This window comes from Pagrus pagrus (assembly GCF_965226575.1).
Source record: "Pagrus pagrus genome assembly, chromosome: 18".
Taxonomy (NCBI): Eukaryota; Metazoa; Chordata; class Actinopteri; order Spariformes; family Sparidae; genus Pagrus; species Pagrus pagrus.
The window spans coordinates 7,196,207-7,216,712 of NC_140202.1; the positions used below are offsets into that span (position 1 = coordinate 7,196,207).

The 20,506-nt window shown below is 40.0% G+C and overlaps 1 protein-coding gene across 1 annotated transcript in view; it reads left to right on the forward strand.

Annotated features, from left to right (window-relative positions):
* The first annotated feature begins 18,020 nt into the window (after positions 1-18,020).
* gabra2a (gamma-aminobutyric acid type A receptor subunit alpha2a) overlaps positions 18,021-20,506 on the forward strand; it is a 45,890-nt gene continuing 43,404 nt past the window's right edge. The window contains exons 1-2 of the mRNA XM_084381258.1: positions 18,021-18,224; positions 18,506-18,582. Coding sequence (XP_084237384.1) covers positions 18,515-18,582 — 68 coding nt within the window. The 5' untranslated portion in view covers positions 18,021-18,224; positions 18,506-18,514. The remainder of the gene's footprint in view (positions 18,225-18,505; positions 18,583-20,506) is intronic.

Consider the following 20,506-nt stretch of genomic DNA (forward strand, 5'->3'; position numbering starts at 1 on the left):
TTCCATTTACTAGACGAACCGGTGTACCTCCTGAGCTAAATATTCTTATTACTATTACCACCACCACTATTTCCATTTTGTTATATATATATATATATATATATGTATATATATGTATATATATATATATACACATTTGTATGTGCCATATTTTTATTATTATTACCACCACCACTACTTCCATTTTATGTATATATATATATGTGTGTACATATATATGTACACACATATATGTGTGTATATATATATATATGTATATATATATATATATATATATATACATATATATATACTATATTGCCAAAAGTATTGGCTCACCTGCCTTGACTCGCATATGAATTTAAGTAACATCCCATTCTTAATCCATAGGGTTTAATATGATGTCAACTCTTCTGGGAAGGCATCCACAAGGTTTAGGAGTGTGTTCATGGGAATTTCTGACCATTCTTCCAGAAGTGCATTTGTGAGGTCACACACTGATGTTGGACAAGAAGGCCTGGCTCTCAGTCTCCGCTCTAATTCATCCCAAAGGTGTTCTATCGGGTTGAGGTCAGGACTGTGTGCAGGCCAGTCAAGTTCATCCACACCAAACTCTCTCATCCATGTCTTTATGGACCTTGCTTTGTGCACTGGTGCACAGTCATGTTGGAACTGTCCCCACAAAGTTGGGACCATGGAATTGTCCGAAATCTCTTGGTATGCTAAAGCATTCAGCGTTCCTTTCAGTGGAACTAAGGGGCCAAGCCCAGCTCCTGAAAAACAGCCCCACACCATAATCCCCCCTCCACCAAACTTTACACTTGGCACAATGCAGTCAGACAAGTACCGTTCTCCTGGCAACCGCCAAACCCAGACTCGTCCATCAGATCGCCAGATGGTGAAGCGCAATTTGTCACTCCAGAGAATGCATCTCCACTGCTCTATAGTCCAGGGGTGGCATGCTTTACACCACTGCATCCGACGCTTTGCATTGCACTTGGTGATGTATGGCTTGGATGCAGCTGCTTGGCCATGGAAACCCATTCCATGAAGCTCTCTACGCACTGATCTTGAGCTAATCTGAAGGCCACATGAAGTTTGGAGGTCTGTAGTGATTGACTGCAGAAAGTTGGCGAGTATGCGCCTCAGCATCCGCTGACCCCACTCTGTCATTTTACGTGGCCTTCCACTTCGTGGCTGAGTTGCTGTCATTCCCAATCGCTTCCACTTTGTTATAATACCACTGACCGTTGACTGTGGAATATTTAGGAGCGAGGAAATTTCATGACTGCACTTGTTGCACAGGTGGCATCCTTCCTTATTTTTTCACAACTGTAACCAATAAAGCCTATTGAGTTCAACTGAACTGAATTGACTAATTTGGTATTTAAGACGTTTAGAGCTGTGTACACAGTACAGAATACCTTCCATTGTATTTAACCATGTTTTATGGCTGGGGTTTTTTATTTCCCAAGCTGAAGTTATGTGCAATTATGTGTCTTCTGTTTTGTCAGATGTCATTGCTGCTAAAGTGAGGCCAAGGTCTCCAACCATCAATTCAACATACGTTTACATGCATGTTTAGGGAATAATACACAAAAATGCACTGGCTGTTTCACCATACATTTACTTTAGTCTATGCTCTGGTGCCATCTAGTGCTATAAACAGTTCCCTTGTAGAATGAAAATAAGTTAATGCCAGCACACTTACTCCATGCCACAAATCTTTATCTTTTCCTCATCAGGTCAAACTAATTTTTTTTCACAGAAGTTAGCTGATAACCTTCAATATAAAGATTACATATCTTTGTGTGTGTGTGTGGCATTTATCACCTGTTTTTTCATTTCTCATTTCATTTATTTGGATCTCCATTAGCTTTGGCAAAACCATTGCTATTCTTGCTGTCACACTGTACTGTAGATGATGTGCAACTGTAATTATACAGTATGTGCTGTTCCTCCTGTTGACTTCCAGTGGTGAGCACACTTACACACACTTAGACTTACACACACGCACACACACACACACACACACACACACACACACACACACACACACAGACCCATACTGCCACCACGGATTACTGTTCATATCTGTGACTGCTGTCTCCTACAGACAGCTAGCCTCTTCACGTGAAAACACACACACACACATACATACAAATACACAGAGAAAGCTCCTCATTCACTTCCTACTGAAAGAACACTGATGCTTTTCCCCTAAAAGCACTGAACTCACACACTACAGTGTCATCAACATGACACAGGTTTATTTAGAGTCACTCGTATAAACCCCTATGGTAAGTCCCTTGTGAGCCTGTTTTTTAAAGGTATTAAGAGAAGGCCCAGGTCTTCTTAAATAATAATTTTGACAACATCTGAAGGGTGAAAAAGGAAAAGGATCAACGTCCCTTTCCAGTTGCCTTAAGTGCAGGTTCATTTTTGTCTTGTGAGCTTTTATAGCCAAGTCTATAGGAGATATGTCAGAGCAGTTCAACCATTCCCATTACTTCTAATAATTTTGTTTTAAATGATTTATTATCAAATTTAGTATGTCTTTTTACCTCCACCAAGGGGAGTTTGTTTTTTTGTTTTCACCTGTGTCCATTTGTCGGTTGGTTGCTTTGTCAGCAGGATTGAGCCATGTGTGTGGCACTGAAACCAGGTATTTCTGATGGGAAGTCGGGACATGAATGTTAATTAGTGACCTTAGATCTATGAAGATGTGTTAACAGTATAGTATAATTGATAATATATTAGTCATTGGTTTTATCAGAGGGATATTTAGTAAAACCAAACAGTACAAGTTCAGCAGAACCTCTGCCCCAACACTGTCCTTTACTATAACCTTACCTCTAGACCATCAACACCATATAAAATCAGTAGAACCTCAAAAAAACAATGTCTTTTTAAAAAGCATTCCTAGAAATGTGGGTTTGTTTGGTCAATTGTGAGATCATGCTGTAAAAAATACAGGTAGTATTATTTAAGACAGTTACACAAACCACTTGACCATACACTTTTTAAGTAAATAAAACATTTCATTTACAGAATGAAAAGTGTGATACAGGCTTTGTGTAGAAGGTAGCCCACTACAAATAGTACAGACCCTTTCCAAAAAATTAGAATATCATGGAAAAGCTTATTTATTTCCATAATTCCATTCAAAAAGTTAAACTTTCATAGACTATAGATTCAGGGCCCACAATTTAAACGATTTCAAGTATTTATTTGTTTATTTGTACATAATTTGGGCTTCCAGCTCATAAAACCCACGAAAACAGGAATTCAAAAAATTAGAATACTGTGAAGAAATCACCATTTACTTCTCAGTTTTTGCAGAAAAAAAAGAAAGAAATTAGGATCACATCAAATCAATCAAAATATGGTACTTTCAAAACGATATGTCAATCTTCAATACTTGGTTGGGAATCCCTTTGCCTTAATCACTGCCTCGATGCGCCGTGGCAATCAGCCTGTGGCATTGCCTGGAAGTTATGGAAGCCCAGATTTCCTTGATGCTTGCTATCAGCTCTTCTTTGTTTTTGGGTCTGGTGCCCCTCATTTTCCTCTTGATAATACCCCATAGATTCTCAATGGGGTTTAGGTCCGGCGAGTTGGCTGGCCAGTCAAGCACTGTGATGGCATGGGCATCAAACCAGGTTTTGGTGCTTCTGGCGGTATGGGCAGGGGCCAGGTCCTGCTGGAAGATGAAATCTGCATCTCTATACAGATCCTCAGCAGAAGGAATCATGAAGTCCTCTAAAACATTCTGGTAGACTGTTGCGGTGACCTTGGATTTAAGAAAGCAGAGTTTACCAACACCTGCACCGGACATTGCACCCCAAATCATGACTGACTGTGAATATTTCACACTGGACCTCAAGCAGCTTGGGTTCTGTTCCTTACCTGTCTTCCTCCAAACCCTTGGACCTTGATTCCCGAATGAAAGGCACACTTTACCTTCATCGAAAAAGAGGACCTTGGACCACTGGCCAACAGTCCAGTCCTTCTTCTCCTTGGCCCAGTTGAGACACTTCCTATGTTGGCTCAGGCTCAGAAGTGGCTTGACCTGAGGAAACCGACAGTTGTAGCCCATCTCCCGGATGCGTCTGAATGTGGTGGTTATCGAAGCTGTGACTCTCGCCTCATTCTACTCTTTCTGGATCTCTGTCAGATTCTTGAATCTTCTCTGTTTGATAATAGGCTGAAGCCCACGGTCATCTCTTCTGCTGATGCATCTTCTCCTGCCACATTTTGCCCTTCCACTAGACTTTCCATTGATATGCTTGGACACAGCACTCTGTGAACAGCCAGCCTCCTTAGCTATGAACTTTTGTGGCTTACCCATCCTATGGAGGGTATCAATGATGGTCTTCTGGTCAGTTGTCAAGTCTGCAGTCTTCCCCATATTGAACCGAACTGAGACAATTGAACCAAAGTGAAGCAATTTAAATTTTGGGCTGATTTCTTCACAGTATTCTAATTTTTTGAATTCCTGTTTTCATGGGTTTTATGAGCTGGAAGCCGAAATTATGTACAAATAAACAAATAAATACTCGAAATCGTTTAAATTGTGGGCCCTGAATCTATAATCTATGAAAGTTTAACTTTTTCAATGGAATTATGGAAATAAATAAACTTTTCCATGATATTCTAATTTTTTGGAAAGGGTCTGTATATGCATCAGTAAAGAATTTTGATGTCACCCCAATGCTGAGGGGTGTTCTGACAAATTTGACCAGAAGATGGCATACTAACTTCATGCATCTTTCTCCTTGCCCTCTATCTGCAGATCTGTCTGTTACAATAGCTCATGAGACTCTGTAGGGGTTGTTTAATGTTTTAAAACATCAGACACAACTTAAAACTGTATTTGTGTTAAATACTGTATGTACTCCAAATCAGAGAGTCACAGTTACTTTATTCTATACAGCACCTTTTACATATTTTCACACATGCTTTACAGAATGGCATTAAGAATGAAACACAAAAAAACAAACAACAACAAAAACAAACAAAAAATGATTAAAGTATCCAACAAAAAGCCAGAAACTAGAATGGTAAATGGTGGAGTGCATACCTCCACCAAGGCCTAACAGCCCCCTTTATTTCAATCAAGCCTATTATTCATACCATTTGGTGGCATGGCACCAAGATATTATTCCAATAAGCCTGTCTATGCACATTTTTTAATATCTCCTTCTCTCCTTTCTTTTAAGAAGGATTAGATCTGTTCCTTCTAAAAACTGTATACCATGTTAGTTCCCTCTAAACAATGAATGTAAGAAATGGTCTCTCTGCTATATTGTTGTCCATGTGGCAAAGTCAGTCTTAGAATAAAACCATCCTGGTTATTTCACATGACATACTGTAACTGATAAAACTCAGAAACCTGGTCTCATTAATGCACAACTCTCCATGAGAACGTCTCACTTACACTTGACCTCACCTTTATGTGACACATACATCACAGTCTGCCCTCGTTACCATCAGTCTATGTTTGACAGCTAAATCACACAGGTGAGGGGTCACACAGTGAATAAACCCTCATGAGTCCTCCATTTCAAAGTCATTACAACTAGTGCAATTGCTTTACTGGTCCCATTGTAGCCATCTGTATTAGAACCAGCAGTAAGCTGGAGACTTGATGGATCAAAAGTTGAGATAATGAGGGAGTAACATGTCTTCTTTCAGCCACTCTCATCGAGGGAAGAACTCTAAGGCCAAGACTACTCTTTGACTAAGTTTATGCAGCTGGCGCTGGGGCTTCTTTACTGAAGTGGATGAATGTTACAAGAGGGGCTCATGGAACATGACCTTCTTAAGAAATATATACAGTACCATTCCTGCTTGGACATCTCACTGAGGTATTAGATAAGACTTTTACATTTTAAGAACAATTAGTTTTATTTTCAAAATCTATAGAACTAAACAGTCTTACATGGGGCACTAAGCCTGATATGGGCTGCTGATTTTGAATCCTGTAAATGTCATATGAGAAATACAGACTAAATTCCATTCCCTTTCATTGTATTGAAAAAGTGTCATGAATCTCAGTGACATATATCTGAATATTTGGTTGGGTAGCACCAGAACTGTCTTAATGAAAAAACACCACAAGAGGGTGTTGAAAATGGCATGTGAGAGCACCACCTACAAATAAACTCTAAACAAATGTTATTTGTTCACTGGTGAACTACAGACCAGCCATGTCAGACATACAGTGTTAAAAGAAAACTGATATTTGTGCTTCCATTCAAATTACAATCTGAGGTGAGGAACCAAAAGGTTTTCAAACTTCTGATTTGTAGGATATGGCCAGAATTCTAAGGTAGCTCCAAAAATGTAGAGGGCAGCAAATCCACATACTGCTGCTCACTGCACTGGGCTTGCTACTCTCTCTACACTCTCGCTACACTCTCGGCTGTAGCTATCCTTAGCTATCTACAGCTGGACTACAGACTGGGACGCCTCTGAGACTGACAGTAGAGCCAGAATATTTTCACATCTTAGCCAACTGAGGATTTATTTTGAGCAAACCAGAGGTGCTTGCAGAAAGACAAATCACTGCTTTTACATTTCCCAGCTAAAACTGCGGGGACTATCATACTGTCACCTCGGCCAGAGCTAGCTGGTTAGCATGCTACCTTTAGTAGATTTCCTGATCAACATCTTACGTAACCACTGTTGTTTCTTCACATTCTGTTGATAACGTTAGTTAATTTTTTTAATGTTTTAACACCCAATTCTCCTGCAGCACCCTCAGCTCAGCGGGAGCCTGCTCCTCTTCTCATCCATAGATCTCAGCCATTCTCATCATCCATTCACCACCACCACCAACTGTGTCTAGACTAAATCAGGGGGATATCCTGTGCCAAACTCGGCTTCATTACCCCCTTAAAATACAATGGCATCATGATGGGGTCTAATTGCCAAAGACTATTCACATGTCCTGTCTTTATTTTGCACATGTCAATAAATACTTGTTTGCTCTTAATGATTCTCTCCTGGTTGGAAATTATTCATCCTCCATTCACTCTGGGATCTGCCAAACAGCTCATTTTAGCTCACATGGGAGAATCCACTTGATAGTAACAGAGTATAATTTGATGGTTGGAGTATAAAAGGCGGAAGGGGAATTTATCTTTGCAGCACAAAGACACCACTCAGATTCTATTCAAACAGAAGTACAAGACATCACAATCTTTTTTTTATTTATCTAATATTTACCACTGTGCTCTTGCTGTCACACTATTGTCATGCACTCAACAGCTTTCTTGGCGGCCGCTGCTCGCATTCAAACTGGCAAACTTTGAATGGTTTGTTTTCAAACATGTACAGACAAATCTTGGATAGAATACCTCTATAGCTCACTGGATTTCTGTGTAGCTAACATTAGAGGGTGGTTTTACCTGTGAATGTTTCTTAAAATTAGATGCAGAGTACTTGAATGACAGTGTTGATGATACTGTTTGCACAGCTGGAAGCCATTACTTGCACTATACCCTAAAGTTGTTCCGCTTTTCCACCCTGTGGAAGCATTTTAACACTGGAGGTCATGATTATGACTGATCATGAAAACTGCAAGATTAACTATCGTTTCACTCGAGACCAGAGTGGTTTTGTGAGACTTGTTATGTGTGCGCATGTGCATGGTAGTGTATCAATCTTTACTTCAAAATGTATCATAAAAATGTTATCATTGTAATCATGTATCATAACTACATAACGTATATAATTGTATAACTCCCCAACCCTGATAATGACTTATTTCTTTTAAATTTACTCACTGTCATTGTAAACACATCATGTACGTAGAATATACAGTTATACGTCACAGCTTTAGTCTATTCTATAAAGCACCTCCATACTGTGGAGCACAGACAGGAAGGAAGCCATGAAACATCCCTGCTTCCTGCTCACTGTCATGAACGCTGCATTTTCAAACACGAACTGTCAAGACCACCTACCTTGTTTTCCCATGAACACCCTCCCCCAACCGCCACACACGCACATATGCACACAGACACACACACACACACACACACACACACACACACACACACATATGTAAGCCTGCTTTGTGAAGCTGTCATCATCCCTCAGTATCACAGTCACTTGTCCGCAGAGGATGCATGCAATACTATGCTGTAAATATTCTAAGCCATTAATGTCAATAAAGGCCAGCCGACAGCATACTGATAATTTGTCCAAGTAAAACAGAGCTGTATCTAACCATCCTCAAAGGAACTAAAGGGGAAACAAGATTACATTGAATGAATTAAATAAAGGCAATTTTCTAAAATTAATATTTTTCTTAATTCTTAATTCTTAATTCTTTCTTAATTTGAGAATTTAAATGTGTTGCAATTTTGGTTGAGAATCTTAAAAGATGAACTGAAGGCTGTGCATCTCCTCCTCAGGGGCCTCGTTTAGAAATCATTGCGTAGGGTCCATACTTAAAGTGTACGCGCGGCAAAAAATATTCTGATTCACAAAACCTGGTGTACACCAATTCCCTTTTATAAATCCCAAATCAACCTGGAAATTTTTCACGCATGGATCCGCCTCATATACCGCCCTCACCCACATTCAACCATAAATGGTCAATGCAAAGTGCTTCATTAATGTATAAGAGAAAAAATACATACTTCTGGACCAGAGAATGAGGTGTTTGTTGGTGAGGTGGAGATTACAAAGCACATATTGTATACGTTCATTCACAGTGACAGTCCGTGCAGTCCCTGCAGCATTACGCACAGGTGGCACCGCAGTATTTATACGTTTACAGCGATCAGACTGACTGTTCCACTTGCCAAAATTGATGGCAACGATCAGTGTTATCCCCCACCCCAGGACATCGTTATTTCCAACCCCTCTCCGCTGCGCTCCGGGGGTTGGAAATAAGGTTTCAGATTTGTGTTTTTTGTGGAATAGTTATGCTTCACTACATGTGCAAGAACAAATGACACCACTGGTTTGAATGTTTATGATAATGTGGATCTATAAATAACATTTGATATGAAGTGAAATCAATTGTGAGATGTATTATTATGCACAGAATAATGCCACTCAAGTTAATTTCTACAATCTGCTTCAGTTCAACACCTCACCGTTGGTGTCGCCAGTTCCCCTTGCCTCCAAAATGTTCATATGCATGGTTCAGAGTTTGCTCAGGTGTGCACATTCTCCTGTCAAGTTTGTTTTTATAGATCATAACTTTTGCGCGCGTCATTCAGGCCCCATTTTGTGCGTGCGCAAGCTTTATTAATGAGACCCCAGGTCAGTGATTTCTACTATCCTGCGATGCTGATGACATTGATTCCTCCTGCCGTGCGTGACAACTCCAAATTAATTGTACATACAATGTTTAATTACATTGCATAGGGCAAACAGACAACTTTTCAACTTTCCCCACTCTTTGCGTTTCCCTGTGGTATTACTGTAGGCGTGGCTGTCACAAAGACAACGTTAGCAACACAGCCTGGCTACTGTCCAAAGCAAAAGAACAACCATAAGCATCCTAATTTGACCAAGAGATTCTGATCTCAGTGCTATGAAAAGGCAAAGTAAAACACCTAGTTGTATTAATATGTAGGCAGGTTTTGTTACTGACTGATCTAGTGGAAAGAATGTCGGTTCTGAATCATCTCAAGTCCTGGTGGTGAGGGGAAACACAGCAACAAGGAAACAGACTTCGACACAACATAGGAGAGCACACCATCAAGTTAATTTCCGTCTGTTCACCCTTGTTTTACCTGGGCTTCTATCCCAATCCCTCTTCACCTCCTTTGCCTCAAAGCCTTTTCCTGTTGTGGTTGCACAATGGCAGACGCACGTCCTTTGCACCAGAATGCGACCTTCAGGAGAAATTGGCAGTCTGCATAGCATAGTGAAAGCAAGGTGTATAACCAATCTATATGTGGTTGGTGTTGTTTTTCTACAGCCATTACACTGTGCAGTCACTATTTACTTCATTATGACAAGTTAAAGCAAAAATGTTGTCTATTGCCAGTTTAAGCATTGATTTAACTGTTCTCAGGGCAGTATTAGGTCAAAAACATGTTCACCTTAAGGTTTGAGTCCTGGTTGATTTGAGGACACCTTACGTAAACAATATGTGTTTTAGTTGTACAGTTTTAATAGTGCAGCTCACAGATTTTAGTTTGGAATGACTTACTAAACCTGCCTGAGCCCCTCCTTTGTCAGAAATACAACAGAAAAATATCAACTGGTGTATGATGTTACAGCCCAGCTAAACAACCCCTGAACGAATGGATTCATTACGTCACAGTGTTGTATTAAAGACGACTGAAGAAGACCATTACCCAACATGGTTAAACCAAAAATAATCCTTGTAATGGTCCTCACAATCTTGCAGACCTTTTGTGGTTTCGTTGACTGAGCTTGGCCCATTGTTGAGACAGGCTCATTGGTCTCTAACACCCCCCGGCCAATCACATCCTCTTCAATGTTCTTCAAAAACACATACCTGCAGCCCAATGTATTTCTAAGTAGCAGTACAGTGCTTTACAAGGGCTACATCAAAAAGCCATCAGGGTGACTCTCCGTGTGCTGCAATAAATTAATCTATAGCACTGACTACAGTGTCAGCGAGCGATGACATATCCTGAAAGACTGAGAGCGTGAATTGTGTGAGCAGGGACACATTAACTTTTGTGGACTGTGCGCACAGAGCCAAGAGTTTGGAAAGAACATGACAAATGCTCGGCAACAGCTGTTGTCTTCCGCATTACATGCATGAATGCGTCAGCTTGTGTCTTGCATGTCCAGTACGTGCATTCCTTGTGTGCTGAGCCTGATAATTTGTGCATGGGCATGCAACTGAATCCTGCCCAGAGACAGACTTTTCCAGGAAAAACAAACTACTATATGAAGAGGTTATTCAGACAGAAAAAACGTCGAGTGGCTTTGCTGTTAAAAAAAAAATGTTGAGCATTTAAAAATGGATTTGATTGTCTTAAGTTAAAACTTTCTGTGGCAGAGCCGGCCCTGACCAAGTTGATGCCATAGGCAAGATTTTAGCTGGTGCCCCTTGAATCTAAGATAATTGCCATTGCACACGTTTTTCTTTTATTTGGAGATAAAACACCCAAAAAATAAAGTCAGTATTAAATTAACAATGATGTAAAGTGAAATATAGATACAATATGAATAAGGTATTGCACATAGAAGTATAATTTCAATGAAATCAGTGAGAACATACTCTGTTTTTGCCTTATCAGTTAAAACCAATGGCCAAGCAGGGTCCCTGCTGCAGGAGCACTTGCTGCTGCATTGCTGGAAGGTGCTGAGGTGGAGGTGTCAGCAGGTGGCTGAGGATTTGCAGGCGTGGGAACAAAATATTTCAAAAGTGCATCTGAAGAGAGAAGAGGAGTATATGTGACCACTGGGTGTTATATTATATTAATACATAAAGCTGCTGATGGAGAAACCTAGCCAATAATAGCACCTATGCCACATTATAGCCAGTGGGGGAAGAGGTATTCAGATCCTTTACTGAAGTAAAGGTAACTCAGTACCAGTAGCAAAATGTGGTTAAAAGTACTGGTTTGGCCCCACTGACTAATATATTAGTATATATCACATAATTAGATATTAATACTGAAGCATCAGTGTGTAAGCAGCATGTTACTGTTGTCAGGTAGTGATCAGATCATGGATCAGGATCAAGTGATCCGGCCCGATCGTCACTCCATCTTCCACAAAGACAACAACAGAGAACAATGGAGTCTGGTAAATCCAGAGGCGAAGGAGTCTGTCTAATGATGAATAATGAGTTGTTGTGCTTATAGCAGACGACATGATTTTGGAGGGTTAGGAAGCTCCTTCACCAAAACCAGTGCTATAAATTCTGAGCTAAGGTTTGAATGTGAATGTATGGAAATCTCCACCAGCCTTGTGTCACTAACCCTACAGTTTGGAAGCTTCTAGGGTCAGGATGATCCCAAGATGGAGCTCTTCAGATGGCCTTAGGCAGAATTCTTCATACTGGACTGAACCTGTCATGACTCATCTAGCTGTCAAGTTCAACTATAAGTAGAGCATCATGGCTTATGTTGTTGTCATCTGTGAAATGGTTACCTAAGAGCTTGATACATATTTGATGGATTTGACTGAAAAACATTTATAGAAAAAATGTATATGAGACCTACAGGCTTGATTTAGACATACTGTGAAGTTGAATAAGGTCACTCTTCCAATCCAGAGTTGCATTTATGTATTTCTTTGGTCAATCTGGGTGCAGTGGAACAAGCTGTCAACGCTGCTCTGACATATTAATACCATATGAAGTATTAAAAAAGTATCTGGCGAACATATTACAGAAGAGTTTCCAATTTCCACATCCAGCAGACACATATCAATATAACCATTCATTTGGAGTCATGTTTGTGTCCGCCTGATGGATGTTAGTCTGATAGTCACTCTCCTTTTAGCTCTGGTTTGGTCTCCACCACCTCCTGAGAAAAAGAAAAACTGCTGCTGCTTACTTCAGAATGAAAAGTTAAAGCAAAAGGTTGTCTATTGTCTGTAAAATGATTCCCCTTAAGATTTCAGTAATAGTACATAAGATTTCAGTAATAATAATACATTTTTAATAGTGCAGGTCCAAAATTTCAGTATTGAATGATGCACCAAACCAACCTGGGCTCTTTGTATGAAATACAACAGGAAAATATCAACTAATTTAATCACAGAAAAGCCATACAACCCTTGTATTGAAAGGAACGTCACAGCGTAGAGGTCAGAAAAGGAAGACTGAAGTAGACCATGTGCAACCAAATGCATGATTCTTGTGCTGGTCCTCACAAAACCTTTTGTGGTCTTGTTTGAGCATAGCTCACTGTTGACACTGACAGGCTCATTGGTCTGTCATACTCCTTTTAGCTCTGGTTTGGGCTCCACCACTTGCTGCAAAATGCTTCACTATGTTCACCAGCTAGTCTTAAACTTTGTCTGAACTTTTACTGAACAGCTGCCTGCTGCTGCTGGAAACCAGGAGGGCGAAGAAACTAAAACAGAAAAATTCACTTCAGTATCAAATGTTGAAGTACTCCTTATAGAGGATGAACCCTTTCTGACAAGTTATTTTTTAAAGACACATCTTTAGTGTGTCAGTTAATTGTATGTAGTTTTTCTTTTGCCAATAAAGGGCATCATTAACAAGGACACTTCCCTGATTATTGAATAAAGTTGTGTTTAGTCAAATTGTCCCAAACTTAAAATCTAAGACCAGATAGTAAGTGTTGGTTTTAGGATATATGCACTGTAGTTAATGAAAAAACACAAATACTGAGCCTCCTAACAGGTTAATTCTCTCACGCTGCAAATTGGATCTTTGTTAATGATAATACAAACAAAAAATTAAATGTGGAAAAAAAAACCCCCAAAAAACCAAAAAAATAAATTGAACTACTTATCTAGTTGTTGATTTATTTATCTGGACACTTTGGGGTTTATTGTGACGCTTGTACTGTATGTATACCACCATAAAGCACAAGGTAACTGCAGTTTAATATATCTTACGTACTGACTTGGTAGCGTATTGATTAAACTGTAACAAGTTAATATGCCAGAAGTATGTGTTTTTTAACAGATACCTACCTGCCAATCAAAAATGACTTTTCGGTAAAGCAAGCTTCCTTGTCACTAAACTCCTTTATTCTGCCAAAATCACTTCTCTCGTCTCTTTCACACACACACATGTGGCTGCCGTGCCTTTTGTAGCCATGTTCAGGCCACTGTGACTGTGTCTATGACTAAGCATTTACACTTAATGCCTGGATCCACTCTATGACCCTTTCAGAAGCTCTGCCCTAACAAAGCCAGGAAATGTGCTGCCCACATTAGGAGCAGTCATCAGCACTGGCAAGCGAATGGACATGCAGCTAGATCAACTCAAGATATGTTCTGCGATCAACAATGGGTCAACCCTCACTGCTGGTCACATGCTTTGGGTAATAACTGAAGTAATGATACAGCAATTACAAGCAGCCAAAATTAGTTTCCTTTGCATGGTGGCTGGGTTCACAGTCAAGGGTGGAACACAGGTATCCACGCAGGCACTGCTGCTGCTAATATAATAAAAGTGTAAAATAATCAAGGATTACAATTTAAAGAATAATGTATTGTATTTTTTTTCCTCTCTTTTGGTACTGCTGATGTTCTTAGTTATCTTATTATAGAGTAGGTGAAAATAAGCCTTGGGCTTCAGCTTTTTCCTTTTTCAGTTATTGACTGAGAAATTTGCATGAAATAATTTTTGTTTCTTATAAAGTATGCAACTGAAATATTCATGATCTGATAGCAAGTATACACAGAGAATACACAAACATAAAACAACAGCAGCTATGCTTCAGCTTTTATGAATCCAAATGTTGTCTTCCTGATTGAACTTGAGCTAAGCTTCATTTTCACTCCTGTGCGCTGTTAAATCCAATCCTGACTCTTCTCAAAGGCAGAACTAAGAGCCAAGGGCTGCATCGCACTGCTGTCTCAATGTCTCTCCACAAACTGCTTCTTGTGAATGTCTTTGCCCTCTCAATGCCATGAATTTACAAATGGGGATACTCAGTCCCTCCTCATTCAGTGTTAAACTCGGTTGTTGAGAGAAGCTCAACTCTGCCTACTTACTCACCTCCATACACCTGGCCGACTGCTGCATCAAGTGGGCCTGATTGTCTGTATCGAAAGTTTGCTTGAGGAATACTGAGACTGAGACCTTGCAGACTCTTTTCTGCAGCCTTCTGTCCTTTTGTTGCATGTGTTAGGGCCCTGTAGCAGGGGTTTTGGCTTTTAGTCTTGTTTATTTGGAGGCTTATGTGGTTCTTGTAAATGAGACAAAGCTTATAACCCTGGATTATCTTAAATGTCAAAGACACAAGACTGTTTCCCTGAAGATGGCTGCCTTCCTAATTACTGGAGCACTTGACCTTTTACAGGTACATTGTTTTGATCTGATATACGTGTTCTGTTCTTTCCTTGCAGCCACCCCCTGACATATGTTAACATCAGATCTTGGAGCATCTTTACTGACACCAAAGCCCTGCTCGCAGGAGATAGCTACACGCCCAAATGTATTCTCTGTGTGGTTTTGAATAGTTAGTACTGTTCCTTTTTCTGTTTGTGAAGGTTGCTGCCATCAGGGACTATTACTTGAGACATTTACGACCTTTCAGGTTTCAGTGCCTTCGTAGTTCATCTCCTGCTGTTTTTCTTTTTTCTCACAATTCAGGTTTTCATTCTGGAAATTTTGCCCTTTGTTCCACTTGTGATTGTCGTCCTTTGACACTCATGTAAAAAGGTCTGGCTTGAAAGTAGAGGCACAGTGGACAACCAGCATCTCCTGAAATAACCTCCTAACCAGCGATTTCTGCCTAACCTTACCCCTAACCCTATCCCTAAAGTAAAGACTATCTGTGGTCATGTCACCCCCACAATATTGTGTTGCAGATTTGGTTTGGTCTGGGGATGTATTTACATGTGCAGAAGCACAGACCTAATGATCATAAAAATGTTCTAGGATTTTATTATAAGAATACCACAGGCAGCAGGGTGTCTCTATGATCCTCTCGTTCTTCCACGACTACATGCTGCTTATCACCTTGATCATGATGGTGAGACTATGTTATATAGTATACAGTCGGGGTGGGTAAAAATGAAAATAAAAATCGACTCACATAAGAATTGCGATTCTTGTCTCCCACGATTCAGAATTTGCAAATGTCAAAAATCGTTTTTCTAATTCTTAATCAGTAGCGGGATGTTGACGGATTGAAAAGGTGGAACTAAACTGCAAGGGTAGTCTAGCATCCGGGCAATTTAAAGTGCGCACACGGCAGAGTTATCTTGAAGTTCATCTTCGAACAAGGCAGGGGTTGCATGCATTTCTTTAATTTAATGAGATTGCCAAAGAGTCACACTCCTAGTATACAGGCTACAATTTAGCAAAGAACTGAGTATTCATGGTAGGCTATACAGTTCAGAGAATATAATTTATTCAAGGCTAAACTGACACAATTACAAATACATCTGCTACTTAAGCACCTCTCACAGCACAGATAGGCTACTGATAATAGGGAGGCTGGCAACAAGGAGGATGCATTTTAATCAGTATTCCTTTATTGTCCCACAACTGGGAAATTTGTTTGCCACAGCAGGCAAAGGACAGAATATTACAAAAACAACCAATAACAATAACCATAAATTAACAATATAATTATAAAGGTAAGAAATAGAATAGACTTGTATATACATACAAACATGATATTGTACAAAATTAACAGCAGTGAATTTTTATTTACAATACAAATAATAAATATGGGTATTAAGAAAATTGACCAGATAGTATAGCCGTATTGCACAGTGCAGAGTGCAGAGTGAGGTCTATTGGGAGCAGTGCTGATTGTAGAGTCTGACAGCAGCAGGAAGGAAGGACCTGTGATACCTCTCCTTCACACACTTAGGGTGTATCAGTCTGTTGCTGAAGGAGCTGCCCAGTGCTGTGAAAGTGACCTGCAGGAGGTGGGACTCCTTCCTTTAATAATTTTGCTAACAAGGTGATACCACTCCTAACTCTTTGTCAGTACCACAATACCATATTATACTTTGCGTATTGACAGGCAGATAATATGGATTCTACAAAAAACACTCCTTTTCATTTCATAAGCCTATGCTAAAAATGTTGCCATATTTTATTTATTTATTTATGAGAAGTCTGTTATTCCAGACAAAAATAATGTTTGATGTTTTATACTTAAACATCTTATCCCTGATGCGTATGTCAGAGCTGCCCTCTGTTGCACCTGTCACCCAACCAAAAGTGATGTCATGGTGCAGCCGACTGACACCCGTGGGAGTCCTCTACAAAATGTATCATTTGGCAAACATACTGTGAGATCAGGCTCAGTGTAGCATTCTTTTAAATGTTTTTCAGAGGGAAAATGAATGCTACATTTTTTTATGCAGCTGAGGACCTAATGTAAGTTGGCTCTCGACCATGTTGTATGGCTGTCTGATTTGGCTTTGTTGATGGTCATATTGCCCTGAGAGCTTGTTCCAGTTAGAAGCATCTGGTCCCGTCCAGTGTTGGACCAGTTTTGGTCCATCAATCTGGTCACATGAGTAAGCCAATACTGGCTGGTGCTGGGCTAAGCCTTGGTTTCAGGGCTGTATCTGTCTTGAAGCTGAATGCACAACATATTTTCATTCTTATCAAGTGGTAACAACACCGGGAACAGTTGAACTACTTGTAATAACAGATTAGTTACAGATTTTTTCTTCGTGTAATAATAAATGTAATGTTTCTTATGATCTCCATCAGGAGGTTGTGTTTTCACCAATGCTGATTTGTTGGTTGTTTGGGTGGTTGGTCAGCAGGATTAGACAAAAACTACTGAACTGGTTTACATGAAAGTTGGATGCAGAGTGTGTCTCAGCCCAGAACAGACTCCATTAACTGTTGGTGTGGATCCGGATCCAGGAATATCTTTCTTTAACATTGCGAGATCGAGTGATTTTCAACATTTACATTAATTTCTCAGGGGATAATGCTGGTGTCTATGAGTGAGTACAATTTGTTGTGGATCCTAAGTAGTTATGGGTGGTTTCAAATTTAGAGTGATTCAGGGCTATGGAGTTTGTAGATCAGGACTCATGGAATTAAAAGGGTCTGTTCGGCCTTCGTGGAGGTATACTCTCTACTGAACGCTACAGTTGGTTTCTCTGGATTTTTAAGTGGTTGTTTTTGATCACTATAAGTTTTCCACATTTTGCCAAGCTTTTTCTTTCTCCTTGTTTTTACATTCAATTAACTGACCTTATTTAATTCTACTAACCATAACAGCTGTTATTACCCATGTGTGACATCCGCACTCTTTGTATGCAACTTAAACGCTTGATCTTCACCGTGCGCAGCCGTACGCACGAATAGCTCATTACCGTGAAATGAACGCTTCCCTACAGGCGGACAACTCCGCCTGAGTCTTTCTATCTGTGAGCGTGCAGTGCTACAGTAGGGCGCTGCTCTCTGTACAGTTTACTCTCAGGTTAGCTGCGGGTGAGCTGTGGGGACTCCCTGTCGGAGGAGCTGTCATAATGGACGGACAGTAACTGCGCTCATCTCTCTGGGTTACGACTCCTTTTGTGCGGAAGGCTCGTTCATCTCTCCAGCCACTGACCAGTCTCTCTTGGCAACCCCGGAGACACCTGTCGCGTTTCAGGTGGGCAGCATTTATCGTTCGGTAGATTTCACTTATTTGGACGTTTTCTGCTCAACAGAAGCAGTGGGGAAAGCTCTTTGTTCAGGCGGTGTTTGGGGAGAGAGTTGTTCTGCAGAGTGTTGGATTAACTGAACTGAAAAGAACACCGGTGTGAGGAGACTAAATCGGTGAAATGTCTGTCTTTATGGAGATGTGTGTGCGGTGGTAACAGCTGTAAGGTGCTTTGTGCCGCTCTACCATGAAATTACGCGCACTGAAAGCCTTTCCCGTCTTGTTCGCAGGCTTCAGCGATGAGAGGACGATGGAGCTCACGTTCCATGTCTGTGTTGGTGTCTTTGATCGTACTGTGGCAGACACGGTAAGTTTTATGTCAGTGATTTGTGTTTTTTTATATACATTAACGCAGAATACTGTCACAAGAGCGGCGGACTGACCGCGCGCACAGGCAGCGGACACGGCTCTCTGGTGCTCAGACCTAAAGGCTGTTTCACGGACTGTTTGGTTGAGCAGCAGCTGCACTGACACCACCGCTTCATTAATACTGTTAATAAAGCGCGTTGATATAAGAATCTTCCCTCCTCACGGTGAGTCTGTGCGCTCGGTACCTTTCCACATGGAAAGCGCAATTTCAGACCTCGTTGAAAAAATCTAACAATAACAGGATTGTTTGTGGAGGATAAATCTCAAACGTATCTCAGTGCTACATGCAGTCATGTAAGAGTTTTGTTGACGTTCTGGTGGATTTAGATTTTCGATATTAAACCAAACATACATTTGTTTAGATGAATCTTAGCTTTTGGAATTGGCACTCATTGGCACCGCGCTGCAATTAGACGGAGATGATAGCTTAATGGAAGCAGACTTACAAGCAAATCTCTTCTAAAAGTTCATTTGTAACCCGAGCATCAAACTGCAACCTCGTTCATCTGTAACGTTGTACTGTTCAATTCGATTTTTACACATACAGTAGAAATTGTGTTCCACAGAACAGCGTGTAGTGATGCAAATCATAATGTAATGAAATAAATCCATTAGGTTTATCAGCCATTAAACAGAAAAGAAGCCTCACGTGCTGTGGTAATTCATTGTCCTGGTAATTTATTACTCAGAAATAAAGAAAACAATAAAGGAAATTCATATTCAGACTTGTGTGTTTTAAAAGCTATAACAGGTTAAGGAGCTAGAACAGAGGAGCAGGGCTTTTTTTCCACATTGGCCCCTCTGACGATCCTCTGCCATTCTTTGTTTTTCATATTAGATTACATGTCTCACATTAAAACGTCTGGTAATCTAGTAGTGGTGAACTATTACAATATCACCAACTGTTCTGATAATAGGATAATTGGTTTTAGTCATTTAAAAAAAAAAAAAAAGTCAGAATTAATTCCACACTTCAGATTGTGTCAGCACAGCTTTATTCTTTCCAATTTACAGTGTCCATTTTCATACTAAGGATGTGCCAGGACAGTACTGATAGCTACAAGGGAAATAATTTATACTGTAGGTATTTCTGACCTGATGCTCTTGTCTGAAAACTGAAAACCAGAAGTGTCCATTGGACAACGAAGACAATTGCAGAAGATGACCGATTTTCTGTCCTGCCACAGTGTAAATGTCATCAACAGCAAAGGACATGATTACTGCAGTCACTGAGAATCTTAATTAACTTCATTACTTTCAAACTCTGCACATCTCTTCTGACTAACTTCAAATGATTTCAACTTACATCAGAAACTCAGCAGATGTAAACCACAGGCAAACCTTTCTACACAGATCATCTCTGAAGTGTCGCTTAACAACAGCTCCCTGCGAGCCAGTCTCAGCTGTCATTCAGTTTACCAACGCATACGTTATAAATGGTTGATGCTTGTTTATGACCTGTCTGCCACTTTTAAAGATAGTCACACACAGGTACACCATAATATGAGAAGAGATACCCTGCAGGTAAAAATACTTATATTCATTTTCTTAAAACTCATATTATTGCTCAGTAGGTCACACAATAATATATAATATAATAAATATAATAATAACATCATAATAAATGCATGAAGCACAACATATTTTTTAATTCCCAGATTGTTACCCATTATTCCCCAATGTCAAATCTTGTTCTGTTTCACCTACATTTATATACAAAATGTGCTGTTTGTGATATTAGACATTTAGTAAGACATTTAATTTAACATTAGACACCACCAGGGCTTCATCTGTGTCCCTGAATCCATTTCAATATTTGATTATTTTTTTATTAAATTAATTATTAATTGGATCATAATGCC